Source organism: Eulemur rufifrons, chromosome 18, assembly GCF_041146395.1.
Source record: "Eulemur rufifrons isolate Redbay chromosome 18, OSU_ERuf_1, whole genome shotgun sequence".
NCBI lineage: Eukaryota > Metazoa > Chordata > Mammalia > Primates > Lemuridae > Eulemur > Eulemur rufifrons.
The window spans coordinates 36793760-36820149 of NC_091000.1; the positions used below are offsets into that span (position 1 = coordinate 36793760).

Below are 26390 nucleotides of genomic sequence, written 5' to 3' on the forward strand. Positions count from 1 at the left end.
ATAAGTTCTAAAATTCTGTCTGAATAGGACTAATCTACAGTTGGAATCATCTGAAAGGGCCATTAAGCTCAAAGGAAAACTTTCAAAGTATCCTGAGCTCTGCTCAACCAAATCTCAATACTTGGGAGACAACTGTTTTTGAACTCAGGGAACCATGAATTGGACCTCACCTGCTTTTAAAATGAAACCATCTCTCACAATTTAGAATTCTAATTTGGAAGAGGAATGAAAGTATGAATTTCAGTCTCTCCCAGAGAAGACCATACTACATAAATATCTGAGAGGAATCGTTTAGTATCCTGCAGTGTTGAAAGAGAGTTCGCTAGCCTTGATTCAAATGTAGTATCAAGCATTAACAAAAGACATGCTAACCAGTGAAGACAAAATACCTTTTAAACAAATTAAGTTAAATTGCCTCAGGTGCACAAAAGCCTTACCAGTTGGGTTTACTTCAATGCATTCTGTACCACTGAGGGAGAGCCCTCATTCACACATCATGAGAATGTTCTCAAGCTCAATTTCTGTCTTCTAGAAGAAGAGATTCGTAACAGCAAAACTAAAAAACTATACCACTGAGCACAGTGATACAGTGCAGTTTCATATTTTTCTCTAAAACACATTTACACAACAGTAATAGAACATCAGGATAGAAAACTGTTTCTGCAAACAGCAGGGTCCTGAGGATATGGTGGGAAGGTCTACTGAGCTATCTCGTTCTGATCGCTGAACAGGCTCCAAAACTGAAGTAACAAGGTTTGACAAGAAAATAACGTGACCAAATTTTATTGCCTATATTTCACAAAGGTTATTCATCCAGATGAGTGGTGATTCCATAAAAGTACTACTACTTATTATTGTTAATGAAAGCACATCACATTTACCCAGCAGGGGCTCTTTGCCAGACCCTGTGCTAAGTTTTATATTCATTATCACATTCATCCCCTGCGATACAGCTTAATGACAAAGCCACTTAGATATTCCTGAGGCATTTCAAACTTAATATATCCAAAATGGAATTCCAGATTTTCTCCCAAAGTCATTCCCCTCATGCAGCTCCCCCAACTCTATCTGATGACTTCCTTTCCTCTTTGGTTTCTTCTTTTCCCTTTCTAGACACAATTACTTGGGAACTCGCTTTTGTAAGTGTGGAAAGTGAGGCTCAGAGAAATCAAATAACTTGCCTAGGCTCCTGCAGCTAGAAGTTGCAGGACAGGATTCCGACCAGGGCCTGGGACCTCAGAGCCCTCAGCATCCACACTCTGCCAGACAGCCTAAGGTGACATCTGTGGCAGTCATGGCACTGACATGGCTGCCACTAGGAAGCAGTGTGATGCCCTGCTTAAAGGGCTTCTGTAGTTAGATGCACCTGGACTCAAATCCCAGCTATCCCAGCTCTGTCACTTCTTGTGAGCCCTGGGCAAACAACCCAACCTCTCTAAGCTTCAGTTTCCTCATCTGCAAACAGGCCTGATACCACCTATTTCTCAGAAATGTCGTAAAATTTAAATGTGATGATAAATTACTGTGAAAATGCTTGGTGAACTGATGAGCACATACTAAATGTTCCACCTGGGAGATATTATTAGTATTGAAACACTTATTATGTCCACATCTGTACATTCAACTCCATAAGCTGCTCTGAGGATCTCTTCAACGGTGGCAAAATGCTGTCCACTGAGAAGGAAATGACTTGGAACCTGGGCTGAGCTGGTCCGCACTCATTAGCAAAACCATCAGGAATTCATTGAATCACAGCCCAGAACAATTTAGGCCTCATTCCAAAAGCACCCTGGGTGTCCACTAGTCTTCGGTGTCACCTCTTCAGGGTGGCCCTCAGCTCCCCAGCTGCAGGCTCTGATGCCAACACAGTGGTCCTACGGGGATGGGACAGAAGAATGGGCAAAGGAGATGGGGCTGATAAAATGCTACCAGCACCAAGAAGCCGGCCCCCTGCAAACTCACTGCAGACCTCAACTCTGCATAGCACTTTAGAACAACCAAAGCCATTCGGCTGCTGTGCTAGAAGCAAAGCTGTTGGATTTGTATTTAAAAGAAACAAAAAAATGTCACAACAAATGAGATTTAATGAACACTCTCAGCTGTCACTGACTGATGAGTTCTTGCCATTATGGTTTATCTCTTGGCAAGGACCCAGATGGGAGTATTTCTCAGCTAACAGGTGGCCTATTTATTATCCCATAGGGTTGGTAGGAATCACAGTTGTTTTGAGGAAGAATGGGATAATAAAAACTTTCTTAAAGCAATAGAGAATCAACATTTGGAGCATAAGTGGATAACCATCCAACCTGCCCATATTTCATTTATGTTTGGTGGGTAAAAAAAGCAGCATGAGTGATAAATCTAAAATGGAGAAGCATCTTACTCTAAAACAGAGAAGCATCTCTATAAAGCAAACTTGTACGCAGCTAACCTTTATGCCATTCAAACTCATGTGCCTGTGCTTTTCCAGTCTTTAGCTGAAAGCAGAGAGCAAATAAGCAAGTTCTGTCTTCAGATTCAACTTGTACCAGGGCTCTGATGTTACAATTTCTTACTTGTAAAATGTCCTATGTGACAAATGTTGCATTACAGATCCAGAAGTCCCTCTGTAACATGCAAATACATTATGTGACATGCTAAGGTTGGTAAATAATATTATGAACTAGCAGGGAGATGAACATCACCACTGATGGCATCTCCCAGGCACCCCCCGTGACCACTGTTCTGTGCTAGGGAAAAATACAATTGCATATCCAGAACCTGAATTCTGTCCCCACTCCGTCAGCGAGTGCCCTGAGGGTGGCACAAATTTTTAAAAAGTCCCTGGGAACAGAAAATAGAGGAAAACCATGGGAGAGACCAGCCTTTAGGGACGTACAGGAGGGCAATGCAGCACTAGGCAAGAGCCAAGAAGAAATTGTACTTGACCAACACTTGTGATTCACATCTGTTTTCTTGGTCCCAAGGGTGCAAGTGTTTCTTTTGTTTGTTTTAGTTTCCTACTATATTTCTACTGAATTTAAGATTTTATCTAAGGTTAAAGTTTTGTGCAATCATAATCTTGGGTTATAGTCAATATAATCTGGCTTCAGCTGTACATGGATGAAAATTCTACAAAAGAAGGAAAAGAAACAAACTGAAAAGAAAAGCAGCAACTAGCAACTAAGTGCTACCTATACAGAACTCACAAACTCAGAATTATTCTCAATAAGCACACGTCTTCTTCCTGAGAAAGATTAAAGATCAAACCCATTATTTCATTATGGGCTCAGTGTCTCTGCACTGCTGTTGTGTGTGTTTATATTTGGTTTGGGGCCCAGAAAAGAATCCAAGGAAAATTCTAAGGAAAAAAAACAGGAGTGCAAAAGGCTGGGGCGGGAGGATATAAACAATATCAATATAAGTGATAGCAAAACAACAAAACTCAAGTCAGAGAGCGCCAGCAATCAGAAAGGGAGAAGGGAGAAGGGACAAGGACTTTGCTTCTGTGGCTTCTACCTGCCATATTTGCCTGGCTGGTCCCCAGGACTTGAAGTATCAGCTGCAGCTCCCTGACAGCTGTTGCCGCCTCTTCTCCACAGGACAGGTCGGGCTCCAGGACCAATTCCAGAAGGCCAACTCCTACCAAAGAGAAGCACAGTCAGCCCGACTAGAGCTCTCCAATCATACCAGCAGATACATTAGGCTGAAGTCTTAGGAAAACCCTGCATTGCTGAAGGACTCTCAAAGTGGTTCCAGCCTCTCAATCACTTCTCTCTTTCCTCCCACTTTTTGAGTTTTAACTTCGGTTCATTTCTTTTAATGTCTGCTTAAGTTATCCAGCTGTTGGGCCCGTGACTGGGTGGATAAGTCTGTCTAATTTTAGGGGAGAATTATTCGCGAGCCCCACAGTAATCACAGTTCGAGCCGTGCTCACTGCCAATACCAATGCTGATATTTTGATCTCCATCTGTCAGGCTCCTGTGTGCTTTCTCACTTAGTTTGAGAAAACTCTAGAGGGGAAGAAAGTTGCCTAAAACCCAAGAACTGAGGTGGCTGCAAGGAGAAGTAATGAGAACACTCCAAGCCTACCCGCCCTGTTCAAATCAACGAGCGTCTGGGACCTCAGGTCGTCGTGGAGGCTTTTGCCACTGTCTTGCTCCAGCTGGATCTGCTTGACCCTCACCGTCCTGGTGGTCACCTGACTCCGCCTCTTCCCCTCGCAGATGCCATATGTCAGGCTCCCATTCACCGCGATCGGCAGCCTCTGCTGGGTGATTTGGTAGCCTGCCTGCACACAAATGTGGGCCACAGTCACCAGTCCACGAATAAAAGTGGGGATCCACTTTCCTATTCCTCTTAATGTCACACAACTATAGCCTAACTTTAAACAAAAACAAAACAATACAAAGTATAAAAGAAAAAAAGAAAAGGAGGAGAACAATCAGTTCATGCATTGAGGCACTGCAGCCTCAATTCAGCCCAGCTGCTTTTGCTCTGGCTGTCACCCCCTGGCCCTCCCCGAGCCCCCACTCCCAATTTCAATGCAGCAACCACCACGAATCCCCTCGTCCTTACCGAAGTGCTGTTTTGGGGAATAATAATAATCTCATTGTCAGGGGCCCCTAAGAAAAGAATTTATTGTTTCCATTTAGCTCATTAGCCTAAACCCTGCATCTCATTACTGGGCTCCTGACAGACCCTCCTTTTTAGGAAACGCTGGCTAAGCACTTTGCCATCGTCTTCCAACACAGCCAACAGCAGTTGCTGGTGTGTTTGAGCTTGTTTTGTTTCTGCTCTTTAAGTGAACCAATCATGCCAGCTGCCCTCCCTGACCCAACTTTCCTGGCTCTTCTAGCCAGAAAATGCTGTGATCCTCGCACTCAGCTAATGGAAAGCACATAGCGCTAAAATACTGATGGATCTCACAAGGACTCCCTCACATCCTTCTAAGTGGAAAGGAGGAATTACTTTCAGGTGCACATGTGCATACACACACACACACACACACACACACACACACACTGAAGAGACGGCAAGTCAATGAGGAGAGCTACAGGACAGAGGGTGGCAGCTAAGGCACCTGCAGTGCTCGCTAGGTCCCAGATGCTGTTCTCAGTGTCTTACACTCAGTCCCACAACAACCCACAAAGGAGGTACCATGCACAGAGGGGTTAAGAGCCTTGTCCAAAGCCACAGCTCCAGAGTCTGCTCCTAGTCACTAGGCCAGCCAGCAGTTTTTAAACTTTAGCTGCATCAGAAATACCAGTGTGCCTGTCAAAACACAGACAGCTTGGCTCTACCACAAGGGTTTCTGATTCAGTAGGTCTAGGGTTGGGAGTTGGGGGAGGCTGGGAATTCATATTTCTAGTTCCCAGGAGATGCTAGTGGCCTGGGGACCACACCTTGAGAATGCTGCATGAGGCTAATTTGTTTTCTATGCGGAGATAGGAAGTCTCAATTTGCAAAACTAAGCTCTGGGTAGGGTTGCCAGATAAAATACAGGATGCCCAGCTAAATCTGAATTTCAGATAATCAACAAATACTTTAGTGTAAGTATTTCTCATAATACCAACTCTGAGTTATCTGAACCGTCTGGGCCAGAAAGGACAGAAAGCCAGAGACAGAAAGGACAGAAAGCCAAACATCTCATTTTAGTCACATATTGCTAAGACGCTCGCCTTAACCAAAGTGTCTGTCACTCTTAAAAGATGAAGAAATGCAGTTTAAGTCTTTCCACCCTACCAAGCAGACTTGCTAAAAGGCTGGCAGCCAGGGGCGAAAGGCAGCAGCAATTGTAGAACTTGGGTCTTACTTACACATACATATTTTAATTCTGTTCCTGCCCTCACTCACTAAAAAACAGCTCACCCCAATCTTCGGTTCGAGGAGAATGAGGTGAAACAATATTCTCACTGTTGTTCCTCTAAATCTAAAGGAGAGTCACACTCACTTTTAGAGGCTCGGATTAAACACAACATTATTTTGGGGAGTCCAGTCAACATTTCAGTTTTGTTCCAGTTCAAAAGTATGAAAAATTGGCTCTGATTCACACTGGCATGACTCAAAGAAACTTTTTAATGTTAAGAAAAAAGTAGGTAAATATTGAGTCCACTGCTCGATTACTGTTGTTAGTCCAGGTTTCTGGTTCACGTTTTTGCTTATTATTGTCCACTTAATTGTTCCTTGTGAGATGACAGAAATGTCTCCAATGGAGATGACCCTATGATGGGAACTTCAACTTAAAAGTGAGAAGCTCTCACCATGCCTACAGAGCTACAGTACGCATTTACCGTTGCATCGGCCACAGAGCTAGCTTTTGTGCTACCAGGCAATTAGCAGCAAATACCACGGCTAGGCTGAGCCTGAGAACACTGGCTTCTACTCCCTGTGCAATTATGAGCCAGCTACCAGAAGCATGAGGCTAAGCAAGGAGTCAGCAATCAGGACAACTGCATCCAATCTAGTGAACGTTGGGGGGTACCTGCCTTCGTCAGGGCCCCGGCAGCGCTCCCTGCCGAGATGGACAGAGTGCTGACTGGAAATACCAGAGGCACAGCCCCTCTTCCCCACCCCAACCCCCACGGCAGGGCCGGCCCAGCTTCCAGACTTACCAGGGTGGATCACAAAGCATACTTACAGGGAGGTCTGCATAGAAGTAGTGCTTCCTGTCAAACAAGGACTTCTTGTTTATGTGGCAGTTCAGAGCCAGGCCTGTCATCACAGCCGCTTCTACACACCTCCTGTTGAGAACCTATGGGAACACGGCACACAGTTCCTCTCAGAACCACAGGCTGAACAAACGCTTCTCCCACACAGACATCCTCACTGAATATTCAACTTGGCCCTTCATCAGGCATTATCTCTGGTTCTCCGGGTGGGCAGCTCCAGCTCACAAGCTCACTCTGTTTGTCTGTGAATCAAGGACATGCTATAAAAAAGAAAATGCCTGCAGCACTGGGTCCCACTGGGCACCTAATGAACTGCCACACAAGGGACCCTCTCCTCTAATACGTGGCACCAAAGTTAACAGGAAGAGCCCCAGAAAAGCTTAGTAGAATGGTTAACACATAGAATAAACCTAATCCCACTCCCTCTGCAAACAGCACAAGGAGCCGGTCAGGATACATGAGAGGCACCGATTTCTGAGAGGTGAGTCTTGAGGAGGGGTCGCTTCACTTTGACAGAAAAAGAACTTAACATCTGAAAACGACAAGGCTGCAGCCATTTCCTCAAGGGCTGGGACTTGTGGGACAGCTGTCTCCTGGCTTTCAGTCCACACCTGGCCAGACTGAGTGCCCACACTGACTGTCCCATGCTGCTGGCCTCTCCAGGGGTGCCCAGAGCTTCGGCTCCTTCCGGACCCCACCCTGTCCCACTTTCAGGAGTGAAGGGCCAAGAAAAGGCTAGCAAACTTCCCAGCCCCAAAGGACGTGAACAGCTTTTAACAACTGTGGGAGTTTGGAACCTCATAGACAACTAGAGGTAATGTGGTACAAGAGAAAGCATAAGATCTCCAGTCAGGACCAAACCCCACTTCCGCTATGTGTGTGACTAGGAGCCTCAGCTTCCTCCTGTCTGAAACAGGGATTCAATACTTATCTCGCAGAGTGGATAACGCAACAGCTAGAACACCTGCCGGACAGTAGGGACAACAGTTCATTTCCCTACTCTGTTTTGGGGAAATTTTTGAGGATGTTGTGTTTGCTGAGGAAATATATTTTATTAGAATATTTATGATGTTCTTTGGTGTATTTAGTATACTATTGCTTATATGGATAAGGCTTTCTAGTTAAGCATTTTCACATCCACCATTTTATTACAGTCTCACAGCAATCCTGTGAAAGAAGGAATTTGACTTATTCCAATGTCAGATTGAAAAAAAAAAAAAAAAGACAACAAAAAACAAAAACTAAGACCCAAAGAGACTAAGAAACTTGCCCAAATCCACAGAGTGGGCAAGTGGTAAAGCCAGCTGCAGAGCCCACACGTTCCCCTGCCCAGAGGGTGGCAAACAGAATTTCTGTGGTTCAGGGACTGGCTCTCTGAGCTGGGATGAAGAGTACCGACCAAACACACAGATTTTAAGAACAAATTTGTATGACAAAATGTAAGGGACATCTCTACTTACTGAGATATACAACCCCCCAAAAGAAAACCCAAACAAATCTCCCTCCTATTGACAACGTCACATCCCTCTTTTTTGTAACTCAGGTTACAATATGGAGCCATCTCAGTTTCTATTCAGAGTTCTTCATTCTGCACCTAATGATGTTGTCAGCTCTGCAGCAATAAAGGTTTTCAAGAAAAGATGTGTGTGGGGAACAGGATGCTCTAATTATTGATGTTTTCACTTGCTAATGTTTGGCATCTTACTGAACAGTTGTTACTGCAATACAAATATAGCTGGTGGAGAATCCTGCCAAATCCAAGCCCAGTGACTTGGGTCAAGGTACACAGAACATGAAGCTGGAGTCCCAGCCCTGAGCTTTGCTCCTCAGGGGGTGGGGGTGGGGGGGTGGAGGGCTGCAGCAGGGGCTCACTGTAAATTGCCTGACGCCCTGTCTGCACAGCTCTGCTTTCTCACTCCCTCTGCCTTCCTATCCACGGCTTTTTTTCCCATTTTGGTCCAATCTGGGCCTTTGGGGCCAACCTGCCTCCTCCCAGGCACGAAGAGAACCCAGGTTATCCTGCTCATCTGTTTTTGAGCACCTGTAACTTTCCTGTGCCTGGCACTGTGAGGGCGTGAAGAGCTGCGGGTGACCACAGACTCTCGCTGTGCCTGTGTGCACACAAGTGCACAGGCACTTGATAAACCGTCACTTTCCAGAAGATAAGAATGCAGTAAAACACACAAACATTACTGCGATACCGAATACTTTAATCTTTTTTTGATGATTTAGAAGGCATGAAGCACTTCAGGGTCAGAATTATAAGCATCAATCATCACACAGTACAGTTGCACAGAGGGGCTAGTAAACAGAGAGTGCCAGTTAAAAGAATGCCAAGAAAAAAAGAATTTATTAGGATCTTAGTCAAGCTGCTTGTGACAGATGGAGGTCCCGGTCAGCATGTTCTGAGGATAGGATGCAGAATTGGAAAATTCAGCTTGGGCTGTCTCCCTTCCAAAACATTTCTTAAATGTCTATAACGTACTAAACCTAGGGATACAGAAATAAATAGGACTCTGTCCCTGCCCTCAATGAATCTGCAGTGGTGACATGAACCTGCCAGCATCTCCAATGTCCTTTCCAAGTTTGTCTTCCATACTAGGGTGATCCTGCAAAAATGCAAACCTTGTGACATTCTGTTGCCCAAAATCCCACAATAGCCCCCAATGTTCCCATGATAAACACCAAGCTCTTACAGGATCTAGCTCCTGCCTTCATCAATTTCATCTCCTACCACATCCCCATGCACCTATGGTCCAGGTCTCCTGCACAACCATGCTGACCTTCTGACTCTCCCTATTCTTAATCCCTTCAAAACCGCAGTGAGATGTCCCCACCTCTGTGAAGCCTTCCTTATTGTCCTTTTTGTGTACCTCTTCTGACCTTCTACTTCCTTCCATTTGGGCTTGTGTCATAGTGGATTGAATTTGTTCACATATATTTCCATGCGATTGTAAAACTCATGTGGATGGGAACTGTCTGTTCATCCCTGTATCCCTGGAGCCTAATACAGAACCTGAAAAATAATGCTGCTTAATTAATGTGTGTTAAACTCAAAAGAGGAGAGAGATGGTGGGTATTGGGGGAAGGTTTCACAGAGGCCATGATGCCTGGGTCTCCTCTATGGCATTGCCTGCCAAATGCTGGCCTTCCAACGTGTTTCTGGAAGTGTGTTCAAGTGACAACTGAGCATGTGTGATGTGATCAAACAGGTAACTTGAAAACTCAAAAGACTAACTTGTCCTGAAGAAAGCATGTCCCAGAATTTTCTTTGTAATTAACTTAAGTGCCTACAAAGGCTCTCTGGGTCAGCCAAAACAGCTCTTGTGTGGAAGGGAAGCAACAGTCCTTGGCACTCACACGGCATGCCTGTCTCAGCTGAGCCTTCGGAGGCCTCCCTTTGGCTTCAAGAATGGTCACCAGCGAGTATTTATTGTGCACTGGCACTGCGTCAGGAGGCGAGCTAGGCACGTCCCATACACTTGTCATGCAATCCTCTCAGCAATCCTATGGTAGATACTATTGTGATCCTCCTCTTACAGATAATGAAGGGAAGCAGAGAGGTGAAGCAATTTGGCCAAGGTGACACATGTAAGTGGCACGGCCGGGAAATCATACCCCAGAACGCAGGCTCTCAACTATTAACGCTCTATCTTAAATCTTCAAAGAATAAAGTGTGTTAGTGTTAGCTATAGAGATTACTAACGCCAGGCCAGAACTCCAGAGCAGCACCTCAACCCAAATCCCACTGTAAATAACTGAAAGCAGATACAGGTTCTAATGTTTTTTTTTCTTACCAGTTTCTGCCTCTAGAGGTTTGTTTCCAGACGATAAGCTCCCAGAGGGTAAACATTGTGTTCTTCTAACTTTGTGAACACTCAATACCCAGTCTCTGGCATGTGAGGGCTGGGGAATGGGTGGGCCTATAGGTTTTTCTCAATTAGCAGAGGACGTCCTATTGCTGGACTTCTGAAACTCTTAGACACTATCAATCATCCCATAAAATTATTTATCAAATAAGAAGTTGATTCTTATATTTAATCAGAAGATAAGAAAGTTGTGATATGTGGAGGTAGGAGATGAGATAAATACACAGTGGCTGGCCAAGAAACTGCACGACTAGTAGAGACTAGGCAGCTCACTGCCAGGAAAAGGATCTTAGGGGTGGTGGGTGAGGGAGTAGTGAATGCTTTTTAAAAGGAGTTGCTTGTTTGGCTTATTTGTAAAGCATGAGTAGTAGGGCAGCAACCATAGATTGTCTGGAATCTAAAATACATCCAGTGCACAAACCAGCATAAACAACTCAGAAATGTGCATGAGACCTCCAAGGAGACATTGTGACCTCAATTTGAGAAAGTCTTCAGGTTTTAAGATTTATTTAGCCTAACCAAACCGGCATTCCCTGATCTCTTATCACAACAGATCATCATTTAATGACAATTCCCAACACATTAAAAAAAAAATTGCCAGGTTCTACACATTCTACTTTCTTAATATAACTTGATTTCTTTTCCTTCCTCCCCATATCCTCTGGAATAATTCAGGACTCCATTCAAATACCACCCCCTCCAACCAGGCCTTCTGCAACTAACCTCTGGCCAGAAGGCTTCTCTTCCTCCATTTCCAGCCTCTCCTCTAGTCTCTCTTCCACATCCCTTCCAAGAATGACCATTCTAAAAGGTAAGTCTGTTCACGGAATTCCTCTGCTTAAAACCCTTCTTCACTGCTCCCCATCACCAACAGGATGAAGTCCAAGTGCTTGGTAGAGTCTTCAACGCCTTTGTGATCTAGCCCGATGGCCTTCCCAGCTTCCTCTTCCTCCACCATCCCCTAACACACCCACACGGCCAAACTCAAGCCAGGCTTTTGTACAAACTGCTGCTTCTGCTGTAAGCATCCTTCCTCCTCGGCTGCCTGCGTAAGATCCTGGCATCTGGCAAGGCTCTCAGATGTCACCCATTTTATGAAATCTGTCTCCCCAGTACCCTCGGCTAGGTGTTCTTTCTCCTTGGCTCCCCTGGCACTCAGGCAAAGTACTGTCTCCCCCACCACACTGAACTCCTGCAGGGCAATCAAGTCATTCTGCCTTACTCTTCTTTGCCACATCACCTAAATGTAATACCATGCTGATTAAACACTAACTGAGATAATGAGTAAGTTAACATTTCCTTTATCAACATTCAAAAGACTATAAGCTATGAAATAAAAGCAAAATTGTTCTAAAAAAAATGCATCAGTCATAAAAGGAAACCACTCTTGGTATGTAAGTGAAATAGAACAAATTTAACACAGAGATGGCAAGGAGGGCACAGTGAGGTGACTCAGGAGACTTTGAACAGCAGGAAGCCACTCCTACAGAGGGACAGGGCAGAAGAAGTGTGGAGCCATGGTGTGCGGCCATCAGAGGATGCTGCAAACAAGGCGGACCCAGCTCCTAGAAGCTGGAGCCCTGGATAAGACCCTGGCACTGCCAGAGACGTTGCTGGTGGCAGAAAGGAAGGAGAAATACCCTGTCGCTCCTTTCCTGCCACCTCCAGACTTTGATCAGAACTTCCTGTTGTCCTAACCTGGCCAGAAGCCAGCTGCCCCAGCGCACTAGGACCCAAGTCTGTAGGACTGGCACCACAAATACGTATGTTCTTATGTTCGCTTCTGTCCCTTTGTCTTTTGATACATAAATAGCTAATCAACAAAATGATGCCATTCTCAAGCCTGTCTAATCAACATAAAACTGAAAATTTTGTGGAATTCTTTTTCACATACTGGGCACTGAGGATTATGAAATGCTTCTAATTTATACGGAACATTTGTGATAACTCAACCTGAGTTGAACTGAACTCTAAAGCTACATTAAATACTAGGAAAGGATTTGCTAAGCAAATTAACAGACTAAAGAAGATTACATGACCTACTTAAGTACATAAAATATTCTCTAGGATTTTAGCACTTTTAAGAGAAATTCTACTAATTACAAATAAATCTATTCATGAAAACCAGTCTCTGGGATCTACACTGGGAAATAGCTTGTGATGTACTTCAAAGGAATAAAAATGAGTATCTTTCAAAATAGTCTGCATTTCATACCGTTTCTCTCCCCTTCTTACTTTGCCCTCAGCTGGTGAGTCCATAATGCTCTAATACCTTAAGTTAATGCAGAGTATCAGGACTTCCTTGAAAAATTGAGGCAACATGGCAAGACTAGTGTCCTCACTGAAAATCCAGCCGGCAATTCCTCTGGAGCATTAAAACAAAGACTAGGTGATGTTTCCCAAAAAGCCCAAATGGCAATTACTCTGTGAAACTGATGCTATATATGACAAATCTGATAATTAGGATACAGCATGGTAAATGCTTTAATTTATGGAGAGAAAGCAATTAAGATTTATCAAGTAAAAAGAAGGCAGTAAAATGGGCTTTTATCTTACTGCTAACCATAAATTAGTCTCAAAGCATGAACTCCCTCTTCTTCATATACAAAGCAAAAGTTACCAAACAGATTAAGTTTTCATTACAGGGGAGAAAAGTGTTCCCTGTTTCCTCACCCCACACCGCTTCCTACCATTCAGCCCTTTTATCATCATATAAAACAAATACAAAAGCTCTTGTGCTATAATAATTAAGCTTGTAGGCCGGGCGCGGTGGCTCACGCCTGTAATCCTAGCACTCTGGGAGGCCGAGGCGGGTGGATCCCTCGAGGTCAGGAGTTCGAGACCAGCCTGAGCAAGAGTGAGACCCCGTCTCTACTAAAAATAGAAAGAAATTATATGGACAACTAAAATATATATATATACAAAAAAAAAAAAATTAGCCGGGCATGGTGGCTCATGCCTGTAGTCCCAGCTACTCGGGAGGCTGAGGCAGTAGGATCGCTTAAGCCCAGGAGTTTGAGGTTGCTGTGAGCTAGGCTGACGCCACGGCACTCACTCTAGCCCGGGCAACAGAGTGAGACTCTGTCTCAAAAAAAAAAAAAAAAAAAATTAAGCTTGTTGAAACTGGTCAGTTAGTTAAGATAGTTTTTGTAAAGTGGAACTTTACCATCAAAAGGTACTCATTTTATGCAGATATTAATATTTATATGGATAGACCCACATATATATGTTCTCTATGCTTAAACATGGGCATTGCCTAGGGAAAAGGAGAAAGTGAATGCTGTAGTCCCTCTTTTGTTTAAATCACTTTTTCACAAAGGTGGGGGGGATCAAACATTTATTGCATAGGAAGCAACTCCTGTTCCAAAGAAAAGAGGTGTGGTCTGGCAGGTTCAGCTGTCCTTAGCTCCAAAGCCTCTCTATTCCCAGCCCTTGTGAAATTCCAACCCTCAGCAATGGTCAGGGTAAGGGCGGAACATTTACTTGGTCCAAAGTGTTGGAAGCTCCCTTTTTTTTCATCTGGGATTCTGTCCTCCTCCCTACCTGGCAAGCTCGGGTGGCCCACAGTCACCATGAGATGGGCAGTTTATACCAGGTTGGCTTTTGGCATGGGAGCAATCTATCTTGCTTTCCCATGGACCACTGGAATACTAAGATCTGAGATTTACCTCTGGGGTAGGAACAGGACAAAAAAGCCTTTGGCCTATGTCAGCCCTAGGCCCGCTTCTAACCTAGGTACAAAGAGTTCTCCCATGACGCAGTCTGGCTGGCTTGGGTTTCACTTTGGGATTGGGGGCCAATGGCCCAACTGCTATAGCATTCATTTGCAGAGTCTCATAGTTGGCCAGTTAGCCAGTTAGGGAGGTTAAAAGAGCAGTTGGCAGCTAGTAAAAGACAAGACTCAGTGTGCAGGTTTACTGGTCTATATTCTTCTTTCCTACATTCCCAACAGTTAGTAATCTGGCATTACTCACTGGCGATTAACTTGATCTCTGAGAAGACTTTTACTAATTGACAAACTAGGGCAAACTTGAGTCAGAAAGACCTGGATCTGAATCCTACTCCTACCATTTATTAGCTGTGTGACCTTGTACAAATTACCTAACCACTTTAGGCCTCTGTTCTCTTATCTGTTAAGGGAAGCATAGTTATTTTACAGGATTGTTCCGTGAATTTAAAAAAACTCCACACGTGGTAGACATTTAGTGATACTAGTTTCAGAATGGTAGTGTTATTAAATGTAAAGTGCCCATCTCAATTGAATCTTTCACATGTAAACTTTTCTAGCAGGCAATGGAATCTAATGAAAAAAGGGCTAAATAGCTCCATAGATCCATTAGTCTGGATTTATAATCTATAGTAAGGCACAACAGATGCTGAAATTATGTCAACATAATATTTCCCCCTTATATGATAACCGACACCTTTTGTGGTAATTACCGTGTTATCTCCAGTGGAACAGAGATCATATTTCTTAATGTCTCAGGAAGCTTATATTACTTCATTTTCTGTTTTATAGTGAAGCAAAATTTCTCTGGATAACACTGTATTCATGCCTGTGGTTGGAAAAAGCTCCCATTCACAAGTGAAAGAAATTGGTTTCTAAGAAGCTGAAGTTATAAACCAGTTAATTGAGCCAATTTTTACACCCATCTCACTGTCACCTGCCACATATCTGTCACTTCCTGTCTTCCAAGGTAGTAGCTGCTTTTAAAATTCAATGACAGTCGAAGAAGAAGAGATGCATAAAGCCACAGAGTGGACATGAGAATCAAGTGAAAAACAAAACCAAACAATCAAAAACATTGTTTTTTTTTTTCAAATAAAAGATCTTTAATAGATCTTTAATGAAGAAAGATTTTCCCTGCTGCAACTCTGAATATTTGTCTTCCTCCTGTTTATAACTTTAAAAAAAGTATATTAATATTTAGGCTTTCAAACAAGGTCACATTCTGGAGAAAAATATTGAAAAATATAAAATGTACAAACCCATTCGTTTGAGATTTTCTCCCATACTGAAACTGACAAATCTTTTCTGATCTGTCCTAAAATTTACTCATGAGACTCTCCATCTGGAGAGATTTGATGGAATACCAAACTATTTTACATCACTGAAACCTCAAGAGTAATCAGTGATAAAAAAAAAAACATTTCATGACTGAAAAGCTCTAATGATCAGAATGAGACCTACTTTCTTCTCTATATGAAAGATGAGTATTAAATTGAAAGATTTGACTATTGCTGAGAAAAAAAACAACTGGCTTGAACAACCAAACTTTCAGTAAAGAAATGCAGCTAGATATTCACTATTGGTGTGGATACAGGATAGGGTGGAACAAGGCCTGTGACTATCAGAAACAAATTCCTAGAGACACATGCCATTCTGTCAAAAATGCACCTGCTGTGTCTATCAGTCCCATGAATGTCCTGAGAAATGAGTCTTTGGAACAGTTTATCAGGACATAGATTTTTAGGAAGAAAAAGCTATCTTTAATTTTATGCATCCAGTAGGAATATAGGATCGTGTTAGAGGCTTCCTGCTAAGCCATGAAATCATGGAGGTTAAAAGGAAAAAGAAAGAAAAAAGGCCAATTTTTCATAGTACAAATCCCCTATTTCCTTCATTATGTTTGCTTCAAGAGTGGATAATAAAATTTCAAAAATGTCAATGTCATGAAAGAAAGGAAAGAAAGGGAAGGAAGAAAGGAAGGAAGAAAAGGAAGGAAGGAGGGGGAGCCAAAGAAAGGAAAACGGAAGAAAAGAAAAAGAAAGTAGCATGACAATTACATGCAATGTGTAATCTTTAATTACCCTGGATTGGGGGAAAATAAAGGATAATAATACTGAGACAACTGTGGAAACATGAATACGAACCGTGTCTTAGATAACAGTATTGTATCAATGTTAGCTTTCCTGAGTGTGATAATTATACCATGATCATGTAAGAGACTGTTTTTGTTCTTAGGAGGTAGATGCTGAAATATTTAGAGATGAAGTGCCATGCTGTCTGCAACTTACTCTCAAATGGCTCATCCAAAGGGGGAAAAAAATAATCTAGGTGCAGATAGATATTCTTGTACTATTCTTTCAGCTTTTCTGTAACTTTTAATTTTTTTAAATAAAAAATGCGGGGGAGGGGGAAGGGTTAGCTAATTCTCCTGCCTGGGTGAGATGTTACAAGCCTCCCACACAAAACTCAAGGAATGTATTAACTGAGAAGAGATAGAGGTGGGAGGTGGGGGGCCAAGGGAGACAGGAGCTATTTAAGCTGATGCTAACTTGAAAACCACACCTACACCTGAAGCTTCCATTTACTGTTGCTGAAAATCAGTTGTAGAAAGAAAACATTCTATATGTTAAAACCATCTAAACTTTCCTATGCCATAGATCCAATTAAGTTATGGGACATATTAAAGCCATTGTATATGTAATGAAGTACAGTGCAAGCAAAATCTGTTAATAGAGAATTCTGCAGTATCTATATAGAAGCATATAAATCCTGCAATAGACACCATATGTATATAACCAAGAATATGAAAGGAAAATTTGTTCTTTTACCTGGTAGAAAAATAATTTTCCCCAATTATATCTTTTCTGGTTGAAAACACTTTTAGCTTCCCCTAAAGTTGTTATGTGTATTTTATTGTCTATTAATGCTTCCTTTCTGTTGCCTCGCTATGTAAATGTACACATGCATTTCTCAATTTGTGCTTCTCTGAGAGACATCTAAGACTGAAAATTTCATATTAATTGTTACTCATGCTGTCGTGAATGCATGCCATCTTAAGTTATTTCAGGAAAGTGTTACATGTTTACCTGCAACCTCCCCAGCCCAACTGTACTGACCACTATGAAATGGAGGTATCTGTGTTTACATTTTAATGATGCAAAGTTAAAAACATGAGTATTACAATAATACCAAATAAAATTTATGTGCCACTTGAGAGTTTATGAAGTGCTTTCATATATATTAACTTCTCTGCATAGATGTAAAAATGGAAGAGAATGAGAAATAAGGTAAATAAGATAGCTAGCTAATTAAGTAAACAAAGGTTATGAGTGACTACAGGCATCTTAAATGTTTACAACTAGCTATAAAAGAAAAATTCCCTGCTACGTTTTGTCGGAAATGAACAATTAGCAAATACTGCAGAAGGGAACTTAGCCTGGTGCTTTATGCTAAGAATGGGAATGAGATAATTCTCACTTCTATTTTTAGCTGGGCTCCTAACCTCCCTGTGTCCTTGGGGAGGTTAATAAGGCCATCAGTTTCCTCTCCTATCAACTGGGGTTAGAGCCTATGGCCTTGCTCACCAGGGTGGCCTATGAGTTGGCAAATATCACTGGAGATTCAAAACGCTATTGACATTCACATATTATTGCCTGTCTGCATCTCCTAAGAAAGCTGTGGAGCATGACAAAGACCCTTGATTGATTATGCTTCTTGCTTCTAAACTTGTGAAAGGAGATTCATGAATTAAAATTTGGAATAGAATATTTTAAGGCTCCTGGGAACAGTAATGTATTTTGATTCCCACTTACTGTCCCTGCCCCAGCTCCAGTCCTTATTCTAATGATGCACCCAGTGGAGGAAGGCTGGGAAACACACAGGCTCACTAGCAAGAACCCTGTGCCATGAGGAACAGAATGCTCTTCAGAGGAGCCCAGCCTGATCACCTAACTATGCCAGAATCACCAAGCCTACGCTTGTCATCTCTGGGATGCCAACGGCAAAATGACTTCCTAACTTTGCCAAGATTTTAAAAGGAGCTAAGGAAAAAAATTCCCCAAGATGCTGCAGTGTAGAAGATAGCCAACTCTCCCCCTACCCCTTCAATACTAAATGTGAAGCTGAAAACACATACAAAAATGGCCAAGTAAGAAAGGCCCATCCCAATGGCCTCAGACGACAAATGCATATACTCGTGGTGTGGACAAAGAATTCCGCAGGACCCAACTGGAAAGAGTGTTTCACATCTACTCCCAAACAGGATGCAACGCTTTTGAGGGCAGAATTCAGGCAACGTTCATTCCCCTGCCCCCACACTTCTTTCTACTCCATACTCTCTTGTTCCCCAAAGAGTAATGACTTTTCTGACAAGCAACTTCAGGAAAAGGAACCAAGCACATGTGGGTTGGCCCCTTGTGGCTGAACATTTCTATTAGAAACTTCCAGCATAAATCGTTGGCACAAAGCCCACATGAGCTCTTTCTGATCAGCATGCCTTCAAAGATGGGACAGTATGGTCTACTCTGGCCACAGGATAAGCTTTCTGCAGAAGCAGGCTCTTCTCCCACAAGTGGAAAGCCTGCAGTTTTGGAGAGCTGAGTTCAATGTAGGCAGAAAGTACTAAAAGCCATTTGGCTACATATCAAGTAGCATTTTTCAACTTGATATTATCAGTAATAAAGCTGGTATGTTCACTGCCATCTGTCTGACTTCTATTCTGATTTCTCAATTGGTTCTCACTCAAGAGGGGAAGGGAGTATTATTTTTATTGACCCCCTAAAACTGCACAATATCTTCCTGAAAAACTCTTTTCTAGGACACGCATCACCTAATGACAAGCATATATTCTCAGAAATGTGTGGCCATTGTGCCATTGTGCGAATGTCACAGAGGGTACTTAACAAACCTACAAGGTATGGCCTACTGCACACCTGGGCTCTATGGTGTAGCCTATTGCTCCTAGGCTACAAACCTGTACAGCATGTTACTGTATTGACTACTGCAGGGAAGTGGAACACAATGGTAGGTATTGCATATCTAAACATAGAAAAGGTACCGTGTTGTGCTATGACGACATGATGGCTAAGATGTCAATAGGTCACAGGAATTTTTCAGCTCCATTAGAATCTTATGGGGCCACCACTGTATCTGCAGTTCACTGTTACCAAAACGTCCTTATGCAGTGCGCAACTGTACTCATAGAACCCATCTAGAAATCCCTACAACATCACCAATAATGCCATAAAGCAGAAGAAACCCAACAGGGCAGCTGCCATGGCCAGACATGTATTTCTTGTGAAGGAAGAGCTTTTCCAGGTCTGCTGTAATTTTTTAAGTTCTGGAACCGTCCATGGAAGGAAAATGAATGCTGCCCAGCTGCATGATTTCAGGCTGCATTTTTATCATAGCCTTCTCATATAAATCACCAGAACAAAGCCTGTAGGAGCTACCCGAATGGCAGAGACAAAAATAGTGTCACGAAACAGTTTTTTTTTTTTTTTTAACTATTACATATTTACGTCACCAAAAGGCCCCTAAGCTTTTGTACTCCCAGGGGTCTTTGGTAATACATTTATATTTTATTTTCTACACATTCTCACCTCCCTTTCTAGTATAGTAGTCCCCCTTTACCCATGGAGGATGTGTTCCAAGACACATGGTGGATGCCTGAAACCATGCATAGTACCAAACCCTATATACACTATTTTTTCCTATACATACACATCTATGATAGTTTAATTTATAAATTAGGCAAAGTAAGAGAGTAACAACAATAACCAATAATAAATAGAACGATTGTAACAATATACTATATAAGTTATGTGGTCTTTCTCTTTCAAAATATCTTACTGTACTGTGAGTAACTGAAACCAAAGAAGGTAAAACCTCAGATAAGGGGGTGTTACTGTATTACAGATATTTTGGTGTAGCAGTGCATAAAATTCACTTTGAGCAGTTAAGAGTTCTAAAGATAGCACCAGCTCCCCTAATGAGGGCTTTTTATTGTGCTCAATATCTCATCCAAGTGAATATTTTTGAGGGGAAGTCCAACCAATAAAGGGATGTGGAAGGGGAGAAAAGCCCTTCCCAAACACAACACTGAAGGTTTTTTTGTTCAGAAATGCAGCTCTGGGGAGATGAATATGCTGCCTGGAGACATTCCATGACTAGGAAAGGAGCACAAAGTTCCTAAGAGACACCGCTGTGTCCGAGGGATGCTCTGCAGACCCAGGTGATTCGCCTGGGGGGAAGAACAGATGAAGTCCCCCAGGTTCTCCAAGGCTGGGGTGGAGAGGAAAATGAACTCCCCATTTCTTCCTCACTGATTCCTCCCACTAGAGCTGGCTGCTCCTCTCAATTCTACCATATTGCTCGTGTTGTTCCTTGAGAGGAATGAGATAGCATCATAATTTCTACACAAAGGTTAAGGGAATGATTTACTAAGGATAAGCCTTTTTTAAAAAATGATGATCTTTAAAGGCAATAGGTGAGGGAGTGTGTCCGTGCACATTTGGGGGAATTTGGAAAGAGCGCAGTCACTCGATCCATGTCTGTGACAAAAGGACAGATAAAATGAGCTGTGATGCATACGGATCTCAGCCTCAACAGCATGAAGAACAGCAGTACACACAAAAGAGCACAGAAGAACTGCAACGACAAGGGAGGGGTATCTTGGTGGCAGAGGGAAAGGGAGCCAGAGAGAGGTTTAATGATGTCTTTCCTATCCCATTCTGAGTCTCTGAGTCACCCATATTTACAGCCTTGCCCATAGCCCTAGCTACATGGTCATGCTCTCTGGTAAGGTTTCAACCATAGTAAAGTTTCAACCCAGACTACAGGTTGGTTGGGGGTGAGGGGAGTCTGCCCTAGGAATTCATAGTCTGCTCTCAGACAGGTTTAGGGTCAAATTTACTACTTCTATGATCCAGGAACACTCAAGCTAAGAGATAAACAAGAAAAATGACCCTGGCTTAGACCTGTAGCATCAGGCAAAAGCCAATGTAAAAGCTCTCTGGAGGGACTCACTCTCAACAAGAGTCTCACTAATGAAGCTGTGTAAAACATGACTTCATGATCCAAAATTACAAAACATACAAGAAAATCATTAGCCAGAATCTGCAGACACACAAAAAGCTGAATAAGATCACCCAAGAACTTAAGTAATGGAATTACTGAACATAGACTATAAAACAAGTAGACAAAATTATTAAAGAAATAAAGAACTGAATACATGAAAAAGGAACAAGATACTTTAAAAAAGACAAGAGATTTAATAGACAAAAATAGAATTTCTGTAAATGAAAGACACTCTCAGTGAAATAAAAAACTGAATGGATATGTTAAAGAGCACATACAATAAAGGGAGAACTGGTGACTAAGAAGAGAGCATAAGAAAATTACCCAGAATGAAGCATAGAGAAAAGATCCTAAAAGAATTTTCCCTTGTGACCACTATTTGCCTGGTGATATGTACAGCTGAGTGCTCACCATAGTCAGGGCTGTTCTCTAAATGGTGGGTCTGGAAAAGTCCAGTGCATGGGGCACTGAATTGGTGGCTAATTAAGTTAGATCTCCTTTAACCATTTCTTCTTCTGACTTAGCACTGTTTTCTTCTTTTCTGTCTCCCTAGGTTCAGATCTCATACCTAGAGAACATCGTAATACATGGTGCATACAATTGGCATCAATGCTGTGTAGTCAATGCCTCTATATGTATATAAGCATGTGGGTATACATCTATAAACATGTAGCATATACATCGGTTGATGGCATTCATGTTTTGAGATATATACTCACATATATACATACCTGCAAAAGAATATCCACCTACATAAATCAGACTTCTAGCAACTACAACTATAGTAGAACAGACTGGAAGCTGATCATTAAATTGGAAGTGAGAAACGTGGGCTCTAATCTGAGTAGGACATTAAGAAATTCTGTGACCATGGACAAGTCACAACAGCAGTTCTCTCATCTCTAAATTAAAGGACTGAACTGAGTGATTTCCAGGATCTCTTCCTATTCTAGTCTCATATAGTTTCTAGCTTTGAGATGCTAACAGCTTTTATACCATGCATGTACTTTATTTTGTAGGATAGCTCTCTACTCAGAGCTTTGCTCTTGTTTAATGTGATAATCTGACTTTCTGGGCTAGAGCAGATCAGAAAAAATAATTGAGAAGCGGGAGATGAGCAAGAAGGGGTTTCTAGAGCCAAATACACTGACAGTAGATTAAAAAAGAGGGTGACAAGATGTCTGTGAAAGCAAGTATTAAATAAAAAGATTGTAATATGAAGCCTAAAAACAATGGCTACGTTTAGCCATTTACTGCAGGATCAGATAGCTTTGCACACCTCAAAGCCCTTGAAGGCCCTACTATAACACTGAGCAATAACTGATATTGCTGATAACTCTGAATAATCAAGAAAAGGCTACTTTATGTTCAACATACCCTATTCAAAAGCCAGAAAAAAAGATTCACATAAAGAGGTTAAAAAATATCAGAAGGATTTTAGACACCTAGAAAATTCTTTCATATGGACTCCTTGAATATGCATAGCACATACAAGTATATGTTGAAATATTTTTAAGGGTGTTATCTACACGTTCTATGGAAGGTACTGGCAAGTGGCCCAAGAAAGATCTAGGAACTGCTTTCTACAATCTTAATAAAACACAGAAATCCCTATAAACAACATGCATTAAAAAATGGTCAATCAACTGGATGAAACAGATATTGATAGACAGTAGCAGCATTATTATTAATATGGTTAGATTTCATGCAAAACTGGCAGAAAGGTGGGGGAAGTGAAAATGGTTGTAAAAAAATGCTTCCCATGTGAAGAAGGGAGGTGCGATCACGCTGCCTGCTGCACGTGAACTCCCATCATCGTCATGAGTCATCTGAGTTCACAGGACGCATCCCGTTAACGACATTATAAGGCAAGTTTGGACCATTAGGAGAGTGTAGGGGCTGAAAAGGAACCTTTCCATGTTTGTGGGTATGAGCTCATAGACACACCTCTTTTAGAGGGGCAAGGGTCACAGGGAAAAGCACCTCATTCCTAGAACACCCCACTCTTTGAAAGGGAAAGAAGGAAAACTATGAAAGTGACTAGGAGAGTGACAGGCAAGAATAAAGTCTGAGAACACAATGTAATTATAAATCCTACAGATTACATTAAAGCAAATCATTGAAATGGAAAAAAAATTTAATAGAAAACTGTCACATTTTGTCTTCTTAGTCAACTAAACATCATCTAAGCATGAATGGACAGAGGGATGAATATAGATCTGATTATAAATGTATGCATTTAAACACTTCCCCCTAATGATGTTTTCTTGAATTTCGTTTTTATGTTTTGAATTAAAGACAGCTTTATAATTATGTTTAGAATTAAGGGTCAGGAAAGCATTTCAGTCTGATGCTCTCTAGACAAGTATTTCTAAGCCTATTAAGTCTTTCAGAACAAAAGTTATTACCAATATCTGCTGTATTCAGAGAGCTACAATATTGCAGATTTATCTAGCTTTAAATAAATCTGTCATAAAAAATTTTAAAAATAAATTAATCCCAAAGTACTTTACAAAAGGATTCACATTATCATTTCTTCGGGGAGGCAAGACCCCTTCTGGTGCAATCTGTATCCCTGTGTTCAAGACCGCATCTCCAGCACACAGCACAGTGTCTGCACTGCTTGTTAGTTCCCAGAGGGCAGGCATCACATCATGTTTATTCATATCCTATTTATTCCCATCTTCCTTCCCCTTCTTCTTGCTAATAATAGTATATACTGTTGTGAATTTAAAAAAAGTTTTGTAAAATGTGGTAAACAACGTTCCAGTTTTCATTCCATGGCTGCCAGGGCCAATTGTAAACACCTTTGATATGGAAAGCCCCAAATACTTTTTTTAGACAGGCTGATCCTGAGAAAAGAAGAGAATGTTCTTGCGTACATGTGTGAAAAACAGCTTCTATAATCTCTCTAGTTCTAGAAACAAGGGGCATTCACAGTTGCTAGGGAGTTCTGTGTTACATACAGATAAGAAGAAAACACGAGCAGAGTCACTCGTTTCTTATTAATCTAATTGCAGCGCAGCCTGATTATCAGAAGTTATCTACTGGGCCACACTGAGCATTCCTACCAGTCAGCAACAGCAGAGGCAAGTGTCCCCTGTCCCCTTTCTCCTGCATAGGGACTGACACCAGGAGGGGGCAAGCATTTGCAGGCACAAAGAGTGAATGTCCCTGTGTGTGTGTGTGTGTGTGTGTGTGAACACACAGGTCTGTGCACGCACAAATTTCAAACAAACTTGATGCTTTGCTGAAATCTCACCATTACTAAAAACATTCAGCCAATTATGAAACAAATAGACTTGTAAATCTCATGATATTTTATACAAAAAAATTTTTCTTTCCTATTTTTCTTCCCATTTCACATCCATATATAAAGTATTATAAGCAGAGAAATATAATGACATTGATAAATAGGAAATAACGAACTTTAAGCAAACAACCCTAGGATACTGTTCTATAGGCGAATAATTACTTAATAAATTAAGGAAGATCTTGCACCACAGTAAGAGGTTTTACTAGATCAAAATAATGAGCATGGCTGCATCCCTACTAATAAAAACAAAGGATGCTGTTCTTAGTGTAGCTGTAATCCTGCCTGTAAGCAGCAAAATGAGCTGAATGACCTTTTCAGTCTGAAGATTTATGATGGGATTCCATAAAATTCTAAAACTAAGGTAAAATAAGAAAATAAAATACCTGTGGTCCTAAAACCATTCAAAAGAAGGCTCACTAATCAGAATGCGGAGGGAGCTGTGTACCTACTGGTCAAGGCAGCAGCCTAAGCAGAGGCGGACGTGGTGCGGACGTGCTGGGGAAGTGGGGTGGAGACAGGGTATGGAAACAAAGTATTCTGTTTCTAAACACATGCACTGATATGTACATGTACATTTATAGGTACACACAGGCACCTACACACAGAGCCAAGCTCAAAGCAAGCACGAAAAGCCCCTGGGGCTACAGCACTGCTGGGAATCTACCGCCATGTGACACCCAGGGGTAACCAGAAGAGACAGGACAGCAAAGGGATTAAGAGCCTGAGCTCTGAAGCCACACTACTGTGTCTGAATCTGGCTTCTCCACTTACTTTCTAATTGTGACAATGATAGCAACTGCCTCACAGAGTTCTCATGAGGTTAAAATACGCTGACACACAGAAAGCACCTAGAACAATGCCTGCCGTGTAACAAGCACTCAGCACACGTGAGTTGATTTGACTTCTATCATTATTGTTAAATGGGCTCAAGAGGCAACAGATGTCACTGATTTAAAGCGCCCCGGGAGCAGAAGTCAAGGCTGTGAGTTTGTATGGGGAGGGAGCTGGAATGGCTCCTTGCATGAGCTGTGAGCCAAAAAATCCTGGTCCAGTCAGAAAATCTGCCACCACCGGGAGGAGTGGATATGGAAGATGCCACCCACCTCAGGCCATGAGTGAAAAAGAGTCTTGAGAAATCAGAGCCCCTGACCCTGTACCTGGCTTGGGTGTGGGGCTTGACGTTGGCACTACCTAAGTTGTGTGGCAGCTGGGGACTAAGAAATTAACATAGAAACTGGTTCGGTAAATAAAGCCCAATGGGCCCTGGCAGAGGCCACCAAGAATTCATCCCATAGAGATACCTCCACTGCCCAGGGTACAGCCCTTAAGTTAAAAATCACACTGAGCACTGAGCAGAATGAATAAAAACAAATATACACCTGGACACATCCTGGCGAAAGCTATCAGAGAGAGAAAACAGATTACCCACAAAGGATGCAGACTTCTCCTCAGCCATAATAGATGCCTAAGGACAATGAAATGATGTCTTCGAAGTGCTGAGGGGAAATAAATGTCAACTTAGAATTCTACACTATCATTCCAGAGTGAGGGAGAAACAAACAGTTGGAGGCACACACAAACTAAGGGAGTTCATCATCCACAGACCCAGAATGTAAAACACACTAACACAGGAAGGCAACAGCACCAAAAAGGACAGCGAGATGTGAACAATGACATTTGCTAGAAAAGGAAAAGAAATCAGACAGGAGCTTCCTCAACCTTCCATGATAAAACCTCAAAACTCACCT

The 26390-nt window shown here is 42.1% G+C and overlaps 1 protein-coding gene across 2 annotated transcripts in view; it reads right to left on the reverse strand.

Moving 5' to 3' along the window:
• GATB (glutamyl-tRNA amidotransferase subunit B) overlaps positions 1 to 26390 on the reverse strand; it is a 72736-nt gene that overhangs the window by 37133 nt on the left and 9213 nt on the right. For both annotated transcript variants that reach the window (XM_069493139.1, XM_069493138.1), the window contains exons 3-5: positions 6620 to 6733; positions 4072 to 4270; positions 3499 to 3621 (exon numbers count right to left, since the gene is read on the reverse strand). In XM_069493139.1, the coding sequence (XP_069349240.1) occupies positions 3499 to 3621; positions 4072 to 4270; positions 6620 to 6733 (436 nt within the window). The remainder of the gene's footprint in view (positions 1 to 3498; positions 3622 to 4071; positions 4271 to 6619; positions 6734 to 26390) is intronic.